The sequence below is a fragment of the Eutrema salsugineum genome, unplaced genomic scaffold, assembly GCF_000478725.1.
Source record: "Eutrema salsugineum unplaced genomic scaffold, Eutsalg1_0 scaffold_7, whole genome shotgun sequence".
Lineage (NCBI taxonomy): Eukaryota > Viridiplantae > Streptophyta > Magnoliopsida > Brassicales > Brassicaceae > Eutrema > Eutrema salsugineum.
Window position 1 is genome coordinate 10433958 of NW_006256486.1, and position 21962 is coordinate 10455919.

Sequence of the window (21962 nt, forward strand, 5' to 3'; positions counted from 1 at the left end):
AAGGCGAAGCAGTATATCGACAGGCTTTATCATGTTGCTGAGGGCATTCCGAAACTATGTCCCTGTGGTGAAAAAATCATCGAGGGATAAGAACCTTTTTATGGAATTACTGAAGACACTTTACCAAGAGGGAGATACTTTACTTGCACTGTGTGGGAGATAAATTTTTTGAATTTCTGGGTTTATGAATTGTTTTATTGTTATACTTTTTGAATTTCTATGTTTATGAAATTATATTATTGTTAGACTCTTTGAATTTCTGGGTTTTCATTATTCGGTTTGTGCAGAATGATAGCTTACAATATCGAAAAAAATGGGTTTATGCTTTTGGAGAAGAGGTTCTCAAGTTGAGGAATACAGTTGAAGAGCAGTGCAAGAAGATTCGAAGCATGGCAAAACATGATTTCCTGATCAAACAAATGTGTGAAGAACTGAAGACCAATTCTGAGGAGATTGCAAATCTGAAGGAGATTTTGGCAGGTGTTGGCAAGATTTTTGCTTATGGGAAACCAAATGTTTAGCTAATCTTTATCAGGGGTCTTTGTTAAACCTATGAATTTGTTTTAACTACAATGCTTTATGTCTTTGTTTAATAATGTAAGCCTCCCCCCCTGTTTCAATCAATGTTTTCCATATATTTCTAATTAAAAACATATTGTTTCTGCTTAGTTTGACATATTTTTTCATTGTATTACTGTTTAGTTTGACATAGTTATTCATAGTAATACCAATTAGTTTGACATAGTTTTCCATAGTATTACTGTTTAGTTTAACATAGTTAGTCATAGTAATTAGTTTGACATAGTTTTTCGTAGTATTACTATTTAGTTTGACATAGTTATTCATAGTAATATCAATACAAATCCAAACAAAAAATCAATTTAGTTTAACGTAGTTTTACGAGTAATATAAATTCTAACACAAAAGCAAGTTTCTTAAACATAGTTTTACCAGTAATACGAATCCAAACACAAAAGCTACTTAGTTGTAGGTAGTTTGACACGAATTCAAATTCAAAGCAACTTAGAAAAACATAGTCACACATAGTTTTACTCCAACCCCCAACTCTTCATTTCATCTTGTCCTCGCCTACGCTTTCTTCCAGCGGCCTGCAGTCAAACACAGATTTATAACAACATCATGTAAATAACACAAAACCCATGGTAAGTAAAATATGGTTACCTTTGAGGTCTCTCCTTGCTCATTCACAAAGGATTCCAACAGTTCAACTCTTCCCACCAAATCATCAACCTTATCCTTGATAACAATCATCTTTTCTCTTTCAGAGTGTTTATGAGCTCTGCCACTTCATTTACAGGCGTGTTTCCACGTAATTCATTGGGGACATTCTCGAGTATGGGTCCTAGTCGTGAAGCAATATCTTCATTATACATCTCTTCAATCCATATGGTATATCCTTCATGAAGACGCTGCATCCAACTGTTGACTACAATATCATGTTTATCAACATCGTCATCTTCTTCTGTGAGTCTAGCCAGAAGATCATTTTCTTCTGGAGTAGCTACCACCAAGCTTTCAATGTCCTGAAAATGTAAAAAAAATAGTTCTAAACATTAACAACATAACAAACATATGCAAAGGGTAACTAACCTTGATTGTACCAAGTTTTTCATTTATTTTCGAAAGAGGAAACCCTTTCAATTCGCTTTTCTTAAACTTTAACCTGCACATCCTTAGCTCTGGAATATATTCTCGGAAAATACTCCCTAGCTCTAGAATTGCCTCAAACGCCAAAAGCTACACAACACACATATAGTTAATGCTATCTTCAATTATAATAGATAATACCAATTTCAAATACCTCAAATAAATTTGTACTTACCTCTAAAGGAATACAGAAACCTGTAATCAGCCAGGTTACACTCGCCTTGACTACACCCCCAGAATGAGTCATCGTGTGCGATATCTCCTTCACCATATAGTCATATGATAATCTCCCCCAAGGAAAGCTCTTACATAACTCGAGATCATCCACTGCAATTTTAATGAATTCCAAAACGGGTGTAGCATCTACTCCATTCTTCGTCTGCCCTACGACAATGCTGGATAAGAAGAACAAGACCAACTTCTTCAATCTATATCGACAAGGTTCCATTTCCTCCAGTTTTTCTTTCACGTCTTGATGAGACACTATTGCTCATTTCCCAAAATGCTTATTCACAATTTCTTATCCACGACTTTGCTTTCTTCCACATAATTTAGTAGATAGTTGCAGCAGTCAAATCCCGATATCAAGGCGTGTTCCCTTAGACCATAGCAGATAGAAACACCATTAACAACGAACCAAACTTATTTTTGCTTTTCATTGCATGTCGTTTGAAGGAGCATCCACATGCTCATAAGCTTGTGGTATCTGTCCCTGGGCATATGGAAAATGTGTTTGAACTGCGGATGTTTCTCAAACCATCTCAACTCAACACTACTCAGAGGATGCTTCAACCCGTCTATTGTATTCAAGAATTCAAAGATATACCACCTTGTCGATATTTTAATTTTCTTGACATATTCCGTCGGTGGGAAGTACATCCTCATAGGTCGTAGAGCTGTTGTTTCGTCTTCGGAATCATGTAGCAATAATTGAGTTCTACCAAGTTATACTAGTTTAACATATCAATTTCTCTAAGTGTTCCCTAGTGTTACCTAGTTCTACCAGAATTACTAATAAACTCACCATAGTTTTACCTAGTAATATCGGTGTTTCTTCTAATATTAACATAGTTTTACCTAGTTCTACCAATATTACTTCGAAAATCCACATAGTTTTATCTGTTCTACCACTACTAACATATAAATTCTGCCTAGTTGTACCTAGTTATACAAGTATTGCTAATATAATCAGATATACTTACCGTTGAGACCACATCCTCGTCCATGGCGTATGAATTTCCATGGTCTCCTTCATCCTCTTCTTCATTCACATCCTTCTCTGATTTCTTGTCTTCTTCTTCATTTCCTTCTTCGTCTTCCTCTCCTTCTTCGTCTTTCTGTCCTTCCTCTTATCCGTCTTTCTCTCCTTCATCTTCTACGTCATCTTCTTCTTCCTTGTCTGACTTTTCTACATCTCCTCCTTCCTCATCTTCTTCTTTGTCTGACTTCTCTAGGTCTTCTCTTTCTTCTTCACTTCTCACAACTTGTTCTTCAACCTCTTCCTCCGTTCATGATGCTTCAACCGTCGGAGGGGATGGATCGGAACTGCTCTCGCCCTTGGTTTTTGGAGCTCCAATATTCTTCTTCTTCTTTGTCCACCTTGTTTTAGCCATTTTTCTGGATCGATAACAGTTTCGGGAGGGTTAAATCTGTAGTTATCCCTAGTTTGACGATGAGAGAATCGAATATCGGGAAAGAGATAAAGAGAAACCGTTAGGGATTTGATCGATTTGGGAGATTTGGGGAGAATTTTTAAAAAAATCCGGATTTAGGGTCGTGTCTCTCGGGTTACGCCCGGTATTACTGGATGGGCGGGTTTCACCCAGGTATAAGATGTAAATCTTGTGCGGACATATCAATGTTATAAACCAAAAACTGAAAATAATTAAAACAATTATTAAAGATAAAAATGTTTACTAAGTAAGTGTATTAACTTACCATCAATTGAACTAAGACAAAAGCAAGTTTTTCGTCTCCACATAATTATTTTTCATATTCTTCTTTTTTCCTCTTATTTATCTTTTAGTTTTTCTTCTTTATCGTTTTTTTTTATGTCTTCTATCTTTATGTCTCCTTCTTCTCTCGTATCTTCGTCTTAGTTTTCTTTTATTTCATTTTCCTTCTCCTCTTCATTCTATATGTCTTTTCTTACTTTTTTTCTTTAAATTCTTTTTCCACATCTTTTTCTCATCATCTTCTTCTTCATCATCGCTTTCATCTTCTTCATTCTCTCCGACTTTATATTTTTTTTCTTTTTTTTATCAAACAAATACATGTACTCGAGAACTTTAACTCTTTCTCTCTCCCCCGATCCATACGTCCCTCCCTATCATTCCGACTCTCCCTCTCTCTCTTTCAATATTTCTCTCTCATTCTCTCCCTTTCCCCCTTGTCCTAAATTATATATATCATACAATTTAAATAACTGCATTTAAAGTAAAAAGTATGTCGACAAAAAAAAAAAAGTAAAAAGTATCTAATATAGAAAAAGATAAGGGGACTTTCCAGCGTCGACACGTCAGCTTTTCCACATCAGCATTTATTTCAAAAATAATTAAATAAAACAAATCCATTAAACAACTTAAATATATAAAATTATTTAGTTTACATTTAGCTATGTTAAATTAAAATTAAAACATAAATTTATAATAAATAAAATTTAAATCTATTAAAATATAGTGGTTGTCTTCTAAATTAAAAGAATATAGTGTCATCAATCAATTAAAAAAAAAAAAGTTTTAAGATCAAAACTAAAAACAATAATGAAATTTTTTTCAAGCAACTGAAGAACAGTAAACAAGAACTATAAAACCACATGACACAAAAATAAATAATAACTAATCGAAAAAATTAGAGAGAAAATGATAAAAAAAAAACAAATTAGGGTAGTAAATAAATATACAAAAATTTAAAAGTACTGGCTAGAAAAATGGATTTAATGAAATATCTGTAAATTGAGAAAGTTTAATTGTTATGTGAGGGTTAAAATGAAAAAAAATCAGAAAATATATGAAAGAAGTTACTAAGATTATAAAAATGTAAAATAGTAAAAAAGCAAGTTATGAGGTTAAAACTGAAACCAATATGTTTAGTAAAAATAATAAAACTAAAATAAATCCATTAAACAACATAAATACATATAAACTATGTAATTTATATCTAAATATGTTTAATTAAAAATATCAAAGCATACACTTAGGATAAATAAAATTCAAATTTATTAAAGTATAGTGATTATCATTTTAATTTATTTTCATGTGTTTTCATTGTCATCTTTGAATTACGAGGATAACTAATCAACAAAAATGAAGAAAAAACAAGTTTTGAGACAAAACAAATAATAACAAAAGTCAAAAAGATTTTCAAGCAACTAAAGAACAAAAACAAGAGTAAAACTACAACACACAAAACTAAAAGTTAGTAAATAATCGAGAAGATAAGATAATATCAAAATTAGAGAGAAAAATGATAGAAAAAAAAAAATATGGCAACAAATAAATATACTTGGAAAGATGGATTCAATAAAATATATGTAATAACAAAATAAATGTTATGTGAGAATTTATATGAAAAAATTTGAAAAAAATAGATGAAAGAAATGACTAAGATCATACAAATGCAAAATGGTAAAAAACAAGTTATGAGGATAAAATTTAAAAAATGTTTAACAAAAATAAGCAACGAAAGAATAACAAAAACAAAGCAATAAAATTTTAACACCAAAAAATCAAAAAATAAAATATTACATATTGCAACAATTTTGAAGATATCAGTTGGAAAGATGGATTGAATAAATATGTGTAGTTAGAAAACATGAAAATGATAAATTGAGAAAGATAAAATTGTTGTTAGTCAGGATTTTGATAAAAAAAACTCAAAAATGACATATAAAAGAGGTTATTAAAATTAAAATAAACAAAAGAATAAAATATTTATGTTGAGAAAGTTAATAATTATCTCTAGATCAAAATTTAGATCAAAGAACTCGAAATTTGGTTGAACAAACAAAAAAAAAATGAATAGAAGGGATTACTAGATTTATGAAAGAAAGAAACAAATTATACAAAAATGAAAAAAAATTGATACTTTCACTAAAAAACTAAAATATAATTAAATAAGACCCGTACGTAGCACGGATTCTCTCCTAGTTTCAAATATAAAAAATAGGAACACAGAAAATACGAAATAACATAGATTTAATACCATGTACCTATAAGGTTTAACTCTCTCTACTATATTTTTTTCTCTCTTTCTCAAACACACACTCACTCTCTCTCTTTCTCTCTCTATTTCTCTCCCTCACACTTTTCGTTCTCTCCATCTACATGTCCTGAAGCATCTACATGTCTCGAAAAGTTTTAACTCAATTTTTCTCTATCTTCCTATTTCTCCAAATTCATCATCCATTTCTCCTTTTTATTCTTCAATTTTTTTTTCTTGTCATAATTTTTCTTATTATGATTTTTTTCCGGTCTTTTTCTTCGTCTTTTTCTTCTTCTTTATCATTGACGTCAATTTTTTTATTCCTTATATTTTTTTTCCTTCTTTATCGTCTACAACTTTTAGTTCATTTATCTCTTCTGATTTGTCTTCTTTTTTTTCCTTTTTTGTTTTGTTCTACTCTTCTTCATATTCTTTATTTTTTGGTTTAGTTCTTCTTCATATTTTTTTTAATTCTTATTTTTGGTTTTTATTTGTACCGACTTAGGTTAGGGCCGACTTTGATATTAGTGGCCTATAAATAAAATCGTTGGCCCCTAATCAAGAGAAAAAGCCATGTCATGGGTATTTACACATAAGATTAATGATCGATTTATCAGAACTAATTAAAATACCACATAATTTTTTTTATTTAATGACACTTAAAACAATCGCTGAGGAGACGACATATCAGATTTTTGATTTCGCAAATAATAGTATAGATTTTTTTTGAATTAAAATAAGTTTGAAGATAATTTACCTATTTTGATATTTAAAAATAATTATATTAAAAATTTACTCTAACAAAAGTTAAAGTTTGAGACTCCTCACCCTATCCACATCAGCATAGACAAAGTTGTTCTAAAAAGCTGCCACATCAGCAGGTTAATCTACAAATAAAAATAGGCTTTCCTCGACCAAGCCCTGATTAACCAAGACCACAACTCTAATTTCTTGGCACCACAAGGCATAAGCTCTAAAACTCGGTCACCTTCATCTCTTTATTGTTTTGTTTGACACTCTGAGTTCTCCACTTCAGTGTAACGATGTTTCATCCTCCTCAAATTCTTCGACTCATCTATTTGCTCCAGTCTCCACATCAACTCCTCTTCAAGATGTCACCTTCTCTCTGCAATCAAATTCTCTAATTCCTGGATACCTCTCTTTCTAAAATACAATCGATGAAACCTACGGCGGCTAGCTAGGAGTTAGACTCACACTACAAAACTGGTATTGGTTTACCCGGAGCTAAAGAAATACTTCTTCAAAGAGATGCCTCCATGAAAGAATCGGCCAAGGGAAGAGAAGAAGACTGGAAGGAACGCAGTAAAGACCGTAGTCCTCACATAGGAGTAAGGTAACTCAGAAAAAAAAACTATCTATTAGTCGTTAATCTGACCTTTGAAAATATGGCGACACCAGAGAAAATCATTCCAAAAAAACTCTACGAAATTATGAGAAATTGCCAGCTCAGTTGGTTGAGTTGTGCGTGAAACATATGTATCTTAGGGGCTGTGAACCACCCAAAGAAGAAGACAAAGATCACTCATTTCTCCTATTGTAATGTGCAATTTTGTTTCACTTCTCATGTTTCAGCAAAGGAAAGAAGTTAGATTCTTCTTCTCTTTAACCGCATGATTTGGTGTTGATGTTGTTTTTATGTTGTAGATCTGGCGTGGAGAACTTTGAATAAACAAGGGTATAGTCACCAATGTCATCCAAAAAAATTCCAAATTTTCAGGTATGAATGTGGAACCAAATCCTTAAGTCCGTATCAGTTATTTCCAAATATTCCAAATCAATTCTTTAGTGCATATCATAAAACGTAACATCTCTCTCTCCTGTAAGCTAACTTTATTTGTCTTGTTTATGAAGAACCTTTAAAATGATTAGCCATGAAGAATTATTTCTGTTTACGTGATATTGACAAAGAATGGTCTGGTCCGTGTGGAAAAAGTGACCTCGAAAAGAACTAGCAACTATACACACCGAGGTGATAAACAATTTAATTAGTTGACTTCTAATTTCTTTCCCAAACAAGTGTCATGTTTAGAATGTAAGTTACTGTGTTTCAATAGTTAGTATTCCTTATCCACATTCCAAGCAGAGTCATCTCATGCCAAATACACAAGCAGTGTAATTTTGATCTGAATTAAAAAAAATATACTATACAATTTTTTTCAATGACAGCTGCAGTTTTCCTACTATGTAATGTGAGGTTTGCTTGATTCTTTGAATGTCGATTGCTTTCAATTTCTACACTTTAATTTAACTGTGTTATCCAGTTTTGCAAAACAGCTTCTTATGATGATGTGGACATTCAGAGTCTCCAAATCATTTAGGGGTTTGTGTGATGTTAGAGTTGCATGAGACCATGATATGAAATTTTTGGTATTCTATGTTACCAAATACATGAATTTTTTATTCTTCTATTCCAAATATGTCTGACTAAGTTCAAGATCTGAAGTTTTATTGTTGTTGAAATTGTTTCACCAGGTTTAACTTCGCTTGACAAGTACTAATATTAGCAAATAAGAAATGCGAGGTATAAAGTTGTCCATATTATATAGTCTAACCATAAAATGTTAATAGTCATCATATTTCTATGGTTCCATTGATTTTGTGGTTTCTTGCAGCTTGAGAAAGAAAAGGATGAAGTAAATACTACCAGAGAAGTTGCTTTGCTCAAATCTAGAATAGAATGCCGTAGAGTTCAGAAAAGTGTCTCCTTTTGAGTATTTAGGGCTCTGAAATCTGGAAGATGGTTACTAATACTGGTCTTTGACATTTCTCGAAGAATCTTTGGTGAAAACCTAAAAGATATGTGGGAAAGGAGCATAAGCAGTAAAATGCAGATTCTAAAGTAGCTTTGCTAAAGATTGAAAGGAGAATCACATAGAGTAAAAATGAGGATATAACAGAGAATATTTGGTTGGTCTTCACGAGACAGGGAGCATAGAAGACCATTGCATGGTTTGTTTTCAAAATTTGCATTCCATTTTATTAATAAACAATAAAAAACTTCTTTTCCAGACTAATAATGGAGAATAATCATCCGATTAAATGCACTTGAAGTGGGATATAAGAAATTTTGGACAGTCTTATGTTTTACTTTTCCCACATAGTTTCCAACAGAATGGTTGAAAGTCATTAGTTGTGCGATACGAAAATAAGAAGATAGAGACAAGAGCAAAACTAACCTGGTTTTCTGTTTAAGACAGAAATTGACTTTTTGGTGTTATCAAATTCCAATTACCTATGTTTTTATCATTGTAGACATATTTTCCCTTCTATTACAGTACGTAATAGACTACACAGAACCTTAAACTCGATTTTACACGATCAGGCCAATGAATCAAAGAATTTTTTGGGGGCAAAAGAATATATGCAATAATGCAAACAACTTTACTAATAAAAAGAATAGTTGGTGAGAAATTAGCTAAGGGATAACTTATAATTATCATAAAATATCTAAGTGATACAGTATTGTCATATTTTTGTAAAAAACAGTAGTTATCAAATATCTCGGTTTTTTTTCCCAAAGTTAAAAAGAACTTAGAACAATAGCGAGAAAAAAATAATAATCGATAAACAGACATTATTTATCTAGAATAAAATGAGAACAATCACCTTTCTCATAAAAAATACAAGACCGAGTAAGACTAATGGTCGTGGTGTCGTGACATCAAATGCCCACTACATTTTGAGGATGGTAGTGGTACATCATGTTCATGGATCTCCAGGTTAATACCTATGTAAGTATGTTTTTTCCCTATACAAATTTTGATCGCCAAAAATTAAAATTGAAAAGTTTTTTACATGATAATATCAACGATTCTACATTGAGGTACGGTCTCATAAAAACAAATTTGATTTTCCATATATACTTTTGGTGGGATGGGAAAAATGGTAAATAAAGCTTAAGCTTCTGTCATATACTGAAGAGGCAATACAAGAAAAAAACTTGAGGATGCCCGAGTGCTTATTGAAAGGCTCTATGAATTGGCAGAACAAAAAGGGGAGAAAAGTAAGACACTTTAGATGGGTTAAGATTCTTATTACACTGATTCAGCTATTTTTATAATCTAATTGTCATGTTTTTATGTTTGATAGGCTCCACTAAATCTAAATGTAGGTCAAAAACATCATATAATGGGCTTCATAGCTAAATTACATATCTCTTTTATGATTTTTGTTTTTCAATGTGGATACGATTATTAAACGAGGATGCTCAAATGCTTAAACATGAGTACATGATAAATTATTAAGATTTGTTACTATATAGATGATTTTAAAAAACTCTAGCGCGGAACAATTTCTAGTTCTTAAAAATAGAGGGAGATATTCCACTTCTCAGAGGGGTAAATTAGATGAGTAATCATGTTTGCAATCACCCCGAAAGAATATTAGCAAAAAGAGTTAAAAGGTACTTTTTGGAGTAAACAAAAGCGTGGAGTCTATACGTGTAAGCTTTACTTCAGAAATCTCGGAAAACACAGATCGTTTCTTTCTCTTCTATCTTTCTTCAATCCCTGAAGATTCTCCAGATTTTCCAGATTTTCTTCATCCATTCGCGCCGATAAATGGACAACAACAATGGTAAGACTCAATTCGCCTTCATAATCGCCCTTTAGTAGTGTTCATTTTTCGAGTTCTTTAACCTTTTACTCCCGCAATTCTCCGTTAGTTGTTCTTTGTGCTCCTCTCTTTGTTTTTACCTGTGATAATCGTCTGCGAATTGAGAAATTATGGAAATGGCCGGAAAAAAGGATCAGACGATGTGTTTGTTTGAGAACGAAACTGGCGTGTTCAATTTTGTTGCTGCGAAATGGATTCGTAAAGTAAAATTTCGTAGACTGCGGAGGATATGATCGTTTGGTTTCACACAAGTTTCATGCTAATTAACTGTGATCTAAAGGAGATTACTTCTTTTAGGAAGTGGATTTAGCTTCATTATCTTACCTTATTCGAAGTAACTTGTTTCTGTGAAAAATTTCTTGGAGTCTTAGATTGGAAGCGTGTGCTAAGATATGTGAAAGTGATTGCAGAAATGAGCTTTATAGATCAATAAGTTGACTGTTGAAGGAATCTAAAATTTTTGTTTTTTTTAATTCTGTAGGATCTCAAGATATGATTGTGCCAGTAGAAGGCCTGGCTGGTGGAGGAACAGCCTATGGATTTAACGACGGTGGTCTGAGTTCAGAGCCTCTTAAACAATCTACGGATCCCACAGTGGTTCCAACTGCTGATCTGGTGAACGTCTGGTGTATGCCGAATACAGTTAACGTCGGTTCACAAGAAACACCTCGACCTCTAGAGACTGTAAGCGTTGCATTATCTTTACTATGTGTTTGCGATTATTGTTTATACTTGTGTTCTGTTAGGTGTTTCCTTTTACTTTCTAGAGATAATCATATATTTGGTCGGAAAGTTTACGGAGCAAGGTTTATCTGTTACCGAACATTTTGTCTGAATAAGGCCATTGTTAGTGTAGCTGCAGATAACTCAGTGGAATGGTACCTGGTTCTACGTTATGAATTAGTTTGAAAGGTGGGGGTGATACAGTAGACCTAGTAATCACTAAATAAACTAGCTCCAGTTATCCTTTATTGTTTGTTTTTATTATGAAATGATGCATGTGTTTAGATGGCTTCCTTATTATGTTATACAGATAAATCTTTTGGCAGCTAGAAATGAGAGAGAAAGTTTTCAGATTGCCATGCGTCCCAAAGTGACTTGGGCTGGTTCGAGTCCGTCGGGGAGTGTTCAGGTTCAGTGCAGTGACTTATGCTCTTCGGCTGGAGATAGGTTAGATATTTTCGTTATTTGAGATGGGTTCTTCTCTTTGCGGTTTTATCCTTTCTGATATGTATATGATTATTCTCTTCTTTACAAAATGACAGATTAGTTGTTGGCCAGTCTTTAAAGTTGCGGCGAGTGGTGCCTGTCTTAGGTGTTCCTGACGCTCTGGTACCCCTTGATTTACCTGTTACTCAACTTAACTTACTTCCAGGGTACTACCACTCACTACTCCAATTTCTTAATCTGGTATATGGTGACATAGCTGTCTTATTTCGTGAGACTGACGTGCCTAGGAGTGCTTTCTATTGTAGAGAAACAAGTGTGATTTGGGTCTCAATAGACGTTCCTAATGGGCAGCCTCCTGGTCAATATGAGGGAGAGATCATTGTTTCTGCAATGAAAACTGATGGAGGGTGAGTCTCTCTCTGTATACTATTTATTCTGCTTGATGTCATTGTGCTGTGTGAGATTAATAACGCTGATGCTCAATTATGTGGTTGGTTACAGCTCTTCTGATAACTTGGGAAAGCATGAGAAGGATCAGCTATGTATGGAACTTAAGAATTGTCTCGATATTATGGAACCAATAGAGGGAAAGCCCATGGATGAAGTGGTAATTTTCACTTTCCTACTACTTGATTGAACTCACCCTTGAAAAAAAAAAAATCGTGTCAATAATCTGTATCTTATCTTTTAGGTAGAAAGAATAAAATGTGCAAGCTCATCTTTAAGAAGAATTCTCTTCTCTCCATCATTTGAGGAGTTCATTTCTACGAATGGATCCACTGATATGATGGAAGAAGATGTTGTGTCAAACCTTGCAGTGCGTATAAAGCTAAGATTGACAGTTTGGGAATTTATTATTCCAGTGACTCCATCCCTCCCTGCTGTTATTGGCGTCTCTGATACTGTAATCAAGGATCGTTTTGGTGTTGAACATGGAAGTGAAGAGTGGTACGAGAAATTGGATCTCCATTTCAAGTGGCTTCTTCAGTATCGGATCAGTCCATACTTTTGCAAATGGGGTGAAGGCATGCGTGTCTTGACATACACCTCACCATGGCCTGGTATTACAAGTCCCTTTTGGAATCGTTTATGCACCATCTGTTTATCTCTTGTGTTGTGCAAGCTGATCATTTTGCTTCACATTCTAAGTTCTCCATTTGGATTCCACTTTTTGGTTTCACAGCCGATCATCGGAAATCTGATGAATATTTCTCTGATCCAAGGCTTGCGGCTTATGCAGTACCATATAGACAAGTTATAGCAGGGTATGCATGTCTTGGCCCAGTCAAGCTTTAGTTGAGCGTTGTAGGTGCCCAAACTAACTTTATCTGCCTGTTGATGTGTAAGCAGGGATGATTCAAGGGAAAGTTACCTGCGGAAAGAAGTTGAGATATTGAGGAGTAAACCCCATTGGAATAAAGCTTACTTTTACTTGTGGGATGAGGTATCTTAGTGCTTCAATAATTTTCCCATTGATTGTCAATAGGATATAGTTCTACCAGTGTGTAGTCAAATTCTATGCCATTTCTATATCTCATGATTCATCCTTGGTGTAATTGATGTATTCTTTAAGTTGAAATTTACGTATTGACAGCTTTCTTATTTCTATTGATACGTTTGGCAGCCACTGAATATGGAGCACTTTCATAACGTTCGCAAGATGGCTAGTGAAATTTATGCCTATGCCCCGGATGCTCGTGTTTTGACAACATACTACTGTGGTATGGCTATTTTCTATTTCTCGATTTAGTTCCTATTTTTGCCTTGGGTTTCTGTTTTATTGGTTTTCATGGCTTTGTCTTCCTGTTGAAATGAGCTCCAAAGTTAGTCATTGGAGAATCATAAATGTGACTTGTATCAGTAGGTTGATTATCCCACATTATGTGATCATGCAGCCCATAATGTTATGTTAGTTCATTGTGTAAGATTTAGTATTTAAGCACCTGTAACTTTTGTCCGGTGGGTGTTTAATATGCTTCATTACAACGCTTATGGATATTTATTCCTGTGTGTTGATGAAAGGGGAACTGAAATCTGCTAGGTTGATTATGCGATAGAATAAAGGTTCATAATTTGACAATGGTTTAGCTACGCAAGATGTTTAGTCAAATAGTTTTATTATTTCTGTAGGACCGGGTGATGCACCTCTCGCTCCTACGCCCTTCGAATCTTTCGTCAAAGTTCCAAATCTCCTTCGACCCCATACTCAGATATATTGCACAAGGTAATTGCTCATGCAAATTCTCTTAGGTGGTAGTATTTGATCATTCAAATAAAGTGCCTTCTCTTACCATTCTTTTATTTCAATATCCAGTAAGTGTGCTCTGTTATGCCTATCTAATGACATCTAATTACCTGAAGATTGATCATCTATCAATTAATCACAAAGTCACCTTTTTTCTATATTTATATTTTGTGCAAATACAATTTTCGTCTTAATATTGCATTTTTTTTCCACCCCATATCACTCCAGTCACGTACTTGGATAGATATGCAGGAGAGTTTAGTATATGAATCTATGATTTAGGATTGTAAGATAAATTTTGGGGAACCTTTGAGGAAATCTGTTTTCATCTAGTCTCTCATTCCTTTAATTTTAGGACTTGGTCTTAATATATGGTTTAATATTCAGTGAGTGGGTGCTTGGTAACCGCGAAGATTTGGTGAAGGATATTGTTGAGGAATTGCAGTTAGATAATCATGAGGTAGGCTCTCTCTGTTCCTTGTCAACCCCTTTCATTTCTTCTTTGAAGAGTGCTATCCCATGACTCAAGTCTATGCTAGCTACCTCAATGTGGCATACACTTGAAGAATGCTGAACTGAATAGAAATTGATAATCATAATCATCATCACTTTAAGAATAAAGTTTGGTCACTGTGTCAATACATGTACATGAATGCATCTAGTGTTAGTAGTAACGAGATTATCATGTGTCAATCACCTTAGTCCTCTTAATGCTACTCTTTTGTGGTTATGTATCTATTAGCAATAAGAATCATTCATAAAGGGGAATTCTCATGCTGAGTGCAGGAATGGTGGACATACATATGCCTTGGACCTTCGGATCCTCACCCAAATTGGCACCTGGGGATGCGTGGCACACAGCAACGTGCAGTGATGTGGCGTGTGTGGAAAGAAGGTGGAACCGGGTTCTTGTACTGGGGTGCAAACTGCTATGAGAAGGCAACGGTTCCAAGCGCCGAGGTTGTTCTGAACCATTCTTATATATCCTTTGTTCCTTTTGTAAAAATGTTTCTTGATTGATTTTGCTTCATGATGTTATATAATAATAACCAAATGTATTATTATAGGTAAGGTTTAGGCGTGGTCTTCCTCCTGGTGATGGAGTTCTTTATTATCCCGGTGAAGTTTTCTCGTCTTCCTCAGAGCCTGTTGCTTCACTTAGGCTAGAGCGTCTTCTTAGTGGCCTACAGGTATGTCTGTTTCAAGCATTTAGTTACCAAACCACTAGGTGTAGAAGAGATCCGGATTCGTGGCTTCTGGATATCCGGACTTAGAACGTCTGCACATATATAAATATATCCGGATTTGATTCGGTTAAATGATAACTAAAATGCATACTAAAAAAAGAGAATTAGTCAAAAGTAGAACAAAAAATTGTTTTTGTTCCAAACCTAGCTCACTAGGATTAAAATTCCAAAATGCCTGACTAAAAAAGCTTTAAACAAACAGAATTTTTTTTAAGTTTTGGACATGATTTTTTATAATAGAATAGGATCCTACTGTATATCGTAAAGATTGGTTATATATGTATTTATATATCAAAATCACATATATGTAAACATGAGTTTATAATAATATAGTTAATAAGGCAACCACAAAAGAATAAAAATAACAATCAATAAGGAAGTGTTTCAATTGGGGATTTTGATGTGATTGAATCAGGATTTTGAGTACTTGAAGCTGTATGAATCAAAATATGGAAGAGAGGAAGCGATGGGGTTATTGGAGAAGACAGGGGTGTACATGGGGCCTGAGCGATACACTTTGGAACATAGACCAATCGATGTATTGCGTGGAGAAGTGTATAACTCATGTAGACCTTCTTGAGTTAAGAGATCGTTTTGTATCTAATCTATACACTCCCTCTATACATAAGAAGAAAACTCTTAAAAAACCTAGAATGTCCTTTTGCTTTTCGATGTTCTGATGTAAATAGGTTATATATATATATATATATATATGCTTTTTGGGTTGTGTTTCTTAGTTGCTGTGAAATATCTAAATATCTAAAGGGCCTTTTTACCGTAGAAATGAGGTATTTTTCCGCGGGGGTGTTTATCGACATTCTTAAGAATTTAGCCAACAAAAAGTCTAATAAGCTAGTTAAGCTTGCTTAATTATCCATGTCTCAATTATGTCTGACTCTTTTCATTATATAGATATAATGTTTTTTCGTCAACTATAGAGATGTAATGTTTTCGACGAAAAACAAAAACAGAGATCTAATGTTTTACGAAAGAATTGTTTTCTTAAAATTATATAATTAAATTTTGAGGTTCTCAATGCTCTAACAAATCCTTTTTCTGTCGATACAAAATGATTTCCTTTATTATATTGAGTATGATAGAGATGCTCTGAAGAAAGAACCGGACTATAAGAATTTGATTTGGGAAACGTAGATAAATCAAGAAAAGTAACTTGCAATGTCTAACATGAAGATCCGAAGCATAAAACGATAAAAATCTCCGGATATGAGCGTACGTACGTAACTGAAATGTAACTTGCAGTTAATTGCATGTATCAAATATCAAAAGGTTCATCTCTGCATTCTTCATGTGATTTAAATATGCGTCCCACAAAGATTTCATCCTTCTCATAATTTACATCTCTGATAGTTCCCTCTAGCTCATCTGTTTTCGAAACATTTTTACTGTTCACATAACTTTCTCGCAGGTACTTATCTGGTTAATTAACGCTTAACTCGTTTAATTCAGGGCTATCTTCGTTAATCAAAATTATGTCTCTCAATTTTGTATATAAAAAAATATCCTATTTGTAGTTTCTCAATTCTCTTAAATTGTTATGGTGTTGACAAAAAAAAAAAATAAATTAAATGGTGGTAAATGGATGGTTTCCTTCATTGATGAAAGTTGCTCGGTTCGGTTGGTGTAAGCTAGAGATCAACTCCCCATAGAATTACAACATTTAATCCATTTGGCCACTGGAACATTTACATGGTTTCTCAGGACTCCAAAATTAATTGGTATTGGGGATTTGCAATCTGTACCTGCGCCACCGGCGGTCCCTTAATTCAACAGGATTACCTAAATTATTAAAAAAGAAAAAAATTATAATATTTTGTTGGTATACACCATATTTTTCCTTTTAGATAACAATTTTATAAAAAAACACAATAAATTAAAAATGACCGAGAAGTAGTCAATGTCTCACATGCCTTCTCTATAAAACACGATATAACATTTTAACCATAATAATAATCAAACAAGAAGAGAGAAAATGGCTGGAGAAGGAGAAGTGATCAGTTGCCACACCCTCGAGGACTGGAACGAGAAGTGTAAAGCCGCCAACGAGTCAAAGAAACTGGTGACTTGCATGTCTCTATGGCTTCTTTAATTTTGACCCTTTTTTATGTTTGTTCAACATTTTGACCAATACGGCCGTATAGATGCTGTCTGACAAACGTTAATATTGACATGATTAAATGTCAAAACTCAAATTTTTACTTTGGGCATAAAACCGAAAGCCCATATGCGTAATTTTCTTTGCTGGTATTGTCAAAAAAAAAAAAAAAAATCTGCTGGTATTGTATTTTTTTTTAAAATTGAATTCACCCTTATTTAACGTCTATATATATTTTTCATTTTGTTGAATAAAATCAATTTTTTTTGTTCATAAATCATGCATAATTAAGTATGATAAAATAATCATGATTTAATATTAATGTTTTGCATATTTTTTTTTACAATGATCTATTAGTATTACATACTACGAATTAAATACTACGAATTAACCTGTGCTACAGCGCAGGAAAACCCTTTTCATCTTTAATTAAGTGAAATTAGAAGAACAATAAAATCAGGCATCATTATATTGTTAATGTGCATGGTTTAAAAATGCTTTGGAAGTTATAATAAAAAAAATTTGCAAACAAAACAAAAGCTTTAAGCGCAATTCCTCATGTTAGAACTGGAATGATCTAATCCTTGGCTGTAAAACCAACATGTTTTTCTTTATCTTTTTCTTTTTCTGTACTTGGAGACCAATGCATTTTACACAGAAACTGCTCGTAAGAAAGTTACCCATCCTTCTATGTGTAAGATTAAGTCCCACCTTTGAATCTGTAACCAAGCACGGGTTGTCAACAGACGTGATTGGCTAGTTGGGTTTGGTCTAGATATCATCATGTTGGTTTTTCTGGAACCACCATGCCCGTAAAGCTGATGCAGTGAAAGTTTCAACTAGGCAATCTATGTTTGCAAATAAACCATCTTGTGCGTTTGAGTGAGTTTCGATCCATTCTATGCAGCCAATGGTTCGAGAAGGAAGACTCTGCAAGTGTCATCTATATTCTGGCTTCCAGGATAGGTATGTTTCTTTTTCATTTAAAGTTTTGGTTTAAGTATGATTTCTATATTTTTCAGGAATATTTTTGCAACAAAAGATATGTCTATTTTGATTATTTGGTATTAAATGCATCCAAATGCAGATGCAAATCTCTATACTATTATTTGAGTAGTCGTTTAATCTAAGATATTATAGAATATTTTACATAAATTAACCTTAACTAGGTGAGTACCCACATCATGTGCACAGTAAATATTGATCATAATTCTTTTTTTTAACATCTATCTTATACATATTAAATCAAAGTAGATTGAAATACATTAGGTAGAAACAATACAAAATAATAAAATAACAAAATAAGATTAGACACTTTTTTAATCCCATAAAATTTTACTCACGATTAGAGTATCCACCATGTTCTTCAAATTCGCATTCCATTTGATGCAATCTTCGTCTGTGGCTATTTTCCATTGTTTTTCCTCTTGTATAACATTGACCCATTCCCAAATAAGAACTAAAAATGTTCGTCTAAGATATAAGACTGCCAACTTTCAACGACTATACGAATGTCGCCATACAATAAGGGTGCATCTTCCGTTCCCAACCGTTTTACTTTCCATGGTGGTTTACATGGTAGTAAACCCTTAATCATCAGAGTAAAATCACCGGCAGTATACAAACTATAATTAACAGAATTATATAATATACCGGGATCCCAAATTCTTCGACCCAAGGACCATCGTTGGATTGCTTGCACTCGATCATTGATGACCCAGATTTTTCCATCTATTTGATTCCAGTTTTGACGGTTGAGAGACTTCGATTTTGTTGTGTCATCGTAGTGATTGGAGATCCTCACTATGGAGATGGATAACCCACAAGACCCACGAACAGAACCGACATAGAACCGCTCCATTTCGCAGTCAAATTGGGAAGTAACCGTCCTCGAATAGAGGAACAAGAGAAGAAGACGAAAAGACCGTTGAAACAGCATATGAATCATCTTCAACAAAAAGAGAGATCTTTGTGTCTTGGTCAAAGACCTGTCACTTTCACTCTTTGTTACAGACACGAAAAAAAACAAAGATAAAAAGGGAACAGAAACAGAAGAGAATCGTCATGAGATAGAGAATAGATATCTCTATTTATCTCTCTCACTCAAGATCTATAATGATTTCGTTCAGATTGGAGGAAAAAAACTGATGAAAAAATTGAAAAAAATCGCCATGGAGATCGCCTCCATAGCGATCAGTTTTTTTTTACACTTAAATCTAGTCATAATTCTTTTATTCGAATTCGAATATGCAAATATAATATAATATAAATACAATTATAAAAATGTTAGCTAATATTTATAATTGCAAATATATATGCTTATTATGCAATTGTAAATAATTATTAAATTTATATTTATTTTATAATACAATTGCATAAATGCTAAATAATTATTAGTTTTCTAAATAATTTTAATTAATATTTTTATATGAATGAAATTGCACATTAAATATGTTCTACCTAATCGGTCCGACATCAGACTAAGATACTTTGCTTTTGATATAAAAAAACTTGAATAATAAAACTATGTATGAAAATATTTTGATTTTCTTATTATTAAATAGATAATGTGATTTTTTTTTAACAAAATTAAGATAAAAAATGAGATAAAAAATATATAATATTTAGTAACATAAGTAATATTATGTATTATTTTTTATAAATATGTTGATAAAAAAGAGAAAGAGAGAGAGTATCTTTTCAAATTAAATGTTTGAGTACTAAATATATATAATTGATACAAACTAATCTCTAACCAAATTAATGTTAATGACTTATATGTAATTAATCTAGTAAGTTGAGCATACTTTCAAAAACTTACTGAGAAACTCTTTGAGATTGACACCTCAGCATGACACTCATGTAAATAGTATATGGGACAAAGGTTTGTTTAGGTGTTTTTGTCAATTAATAATATAAGATTTCTAAGATGTTATATAACTAAATCAATGACTGAGTCATAGAAAATTTCATGGTCCAAAATTGCAGGTCTTTTGAGCCAAAATTGTAGATCATAAATAATAGTAAATTGGGCCAAAATTGCAAAATTGTGTAGAATAGTGTTTTTTAAATTGTCAAAAATACATTTAAAAATACAAAAATCTAGCTTGGTTCGTGTATCACAATTTTAAAATAAACATGATTTTGTAAAGACATAGTTTTGAATGATCATTGTTTCTATTTTATAATAGACATGGTTTAAGTTATAACGAGTTTTGCAACAGTATTACGCTTTCATGTATGATCACAGATCTGCGTATCTAAAATTTACAAAATTGTCTTGAGAGAGAATGTCTTTAAAATTGCAGAGCTTTGGTCGGCCAACATATTTTATTGGGCAAATATTTTAATCTACGAGAGAATGCATATATAGAAAAAAAAGAATCGTACAATAATCATTATATGAATATAGGAAAAAAAAATTAATCCACAAGAGAATGCATATATAGGAAAGAAAAAATCTACGAGACAATGTAATCAACACATGTGAATATGAAAAAAAAAATTAATCTATGAGAAAATACATATATAGAAAAAAGAATTATACAATATGATAACACTCCCCAAAACATTTGTACACTATAAAAGTGAGTCATACTATATACTAAATTATAGAATATGACATAATTTCTTACTATCTGAAGACCACTAGACGGTATATTCTATAATTTAGTATAAGTAAGAAATAAACTATAAACTTAAATGTGTTAGGCAACTAAGTCAAACAATATTACGTATGACCTAATTTAGTATAAGTAAGAAATAAACTTGAATTAGGTCATATAATATTGTATACTATAATTTGTAACGTTTGTAACAATAAATGTTTTTCAAAAATTATATCACCTAAGAGAAGAAAGAAAAAAAAAAATTCACGCTACAGCGCCGGTTAATCTTTAGTTTATATGTAAAAAAAACAAAACAAACAAAGCTGTATATTTAAAGGCACAACCGATAAACATGAGCGAACAATATTTAGATACATCATTCGATATAACATTTTGATGTAACATTTGGATAGATGCACAAACAAAAAGGCCATATAGAACTACTGATTTTATAAATCTCCATTCAATCTTTTTTTCGGTAACCTCATTCAATCTCGCCATCTACATTTGGTAAAAAACATATATTGTAATTTGAAAGACAAAAGACGGATAATTTAGAAGAAAATAATTTTAGATCTGGGCAAAAAATCTGGATCCAAATATCCAAACCAAAATAAAGGTACCAAACCAAAACTGAAAAGTATAAAAATATCTGATGGTTCTTCCTCATTTATACCTGTAAGTATTGGTAATACCTGGAACAGAACCGATACTCGATCAGGTACCCGAATTAGCTGAAATACAACTAAATACTTATAAATTATTAAATATATTACAGTGTTTTAAGTATATTTTTGGTATTTTAGATATATTGTTATAAGTTTTTTGGATTTTCAAATATATTTTTTTAGTCTTTTTAAAAACCGAGCCGCAAATATTTTGATATGTAAATGGAGCTGAAACCTTTTTTTTATTAAATATTATTATTATTAAACTGACCAACCGATGATCAACTGGGTTTACTACAAAATTGAACTGCTAGCAAAAACCAGAACCGAAAAAACAACAAGAACAATATTGGAGAGTTGAGAAGACAATCAAAGACCCAGGGTCGCTTTGTCCGATTGACTACC

The 21962-nt window shown here is 32.7% G+C and overlaps 2 protein-coding genes and 1 long non-coding RNA gene across 4 annotated transcripts; all 3 read left to right on the top strand.

Moving 5' to 3' along the window:
* The first annotated feature begins 2892 nt into the window (after positions 1 to 2892).
* Positions 2893 to 3297, top strand: LOC112083086 (putative protein TPRXL). Its single transcript, XM_024150814.1, has one exon. The coding sequence runs from the start codon at positions 2893 to 2895 to the stop codon at positions 3295 to 3297; it is 405 nt and encodes a 134-aa protein (XP_024006582.1).
* A 3522-nt stretch (positions 3298 to 6819) lies between these two features.
* On the top strand, positions 6820 to 8998 carry LOC112082863. 2 transcript variants are annotated; one of them, XR_002897387.1, is made up of 4 exons: positions 6820 to 7225; positions 7537 to 8259; positions 8365 to 8413; positions 8505 to 8998. It is a non-coding gene; the product is annotated as an uncharacterized LOC112082863 (long non-coding RNA). The 2 variants fall into 2 exon arrangements; XR_002897388.1 differs by having other exon boundaries at positions 7537 to 7609.
* A 1226-nt stretch (positions 8999 to 10224) lies between these two features.
* On the top strand, positions 10225 to 15865 carry LOC18010851. The gene is made up of 15 exons (XM_006393610.2): positions 10225 to 10467; positions 10988 to 11190; positions 11540 to 11676; positions 11772 to 11882; positions 11982 to 12083; positions 12178 to 12283; positions 12368 to 12737; positions 12860 to 12941; positions 13027 to 13120; positions 13301 to 13397; positions 13807 to 13900; positions 14309 to 14381; positions 14708 to 14881; positions 14989 to 15111; positions 15584 to 15865. Exons 1-15 carry the CDS (start codon positions 10452 to 10454, stop codon positions 15746 to 15748), a joined length of 1947 nt encoding a protein of 648 aa, XP_006393672.1. The 5' UTR covers positions 10225 to 10451; the 3' UTR covers positions 15749 to 15865.
* The last annotated feature ends 6097 nt before the right edge of the window (positions 15866 to 21962 follow it).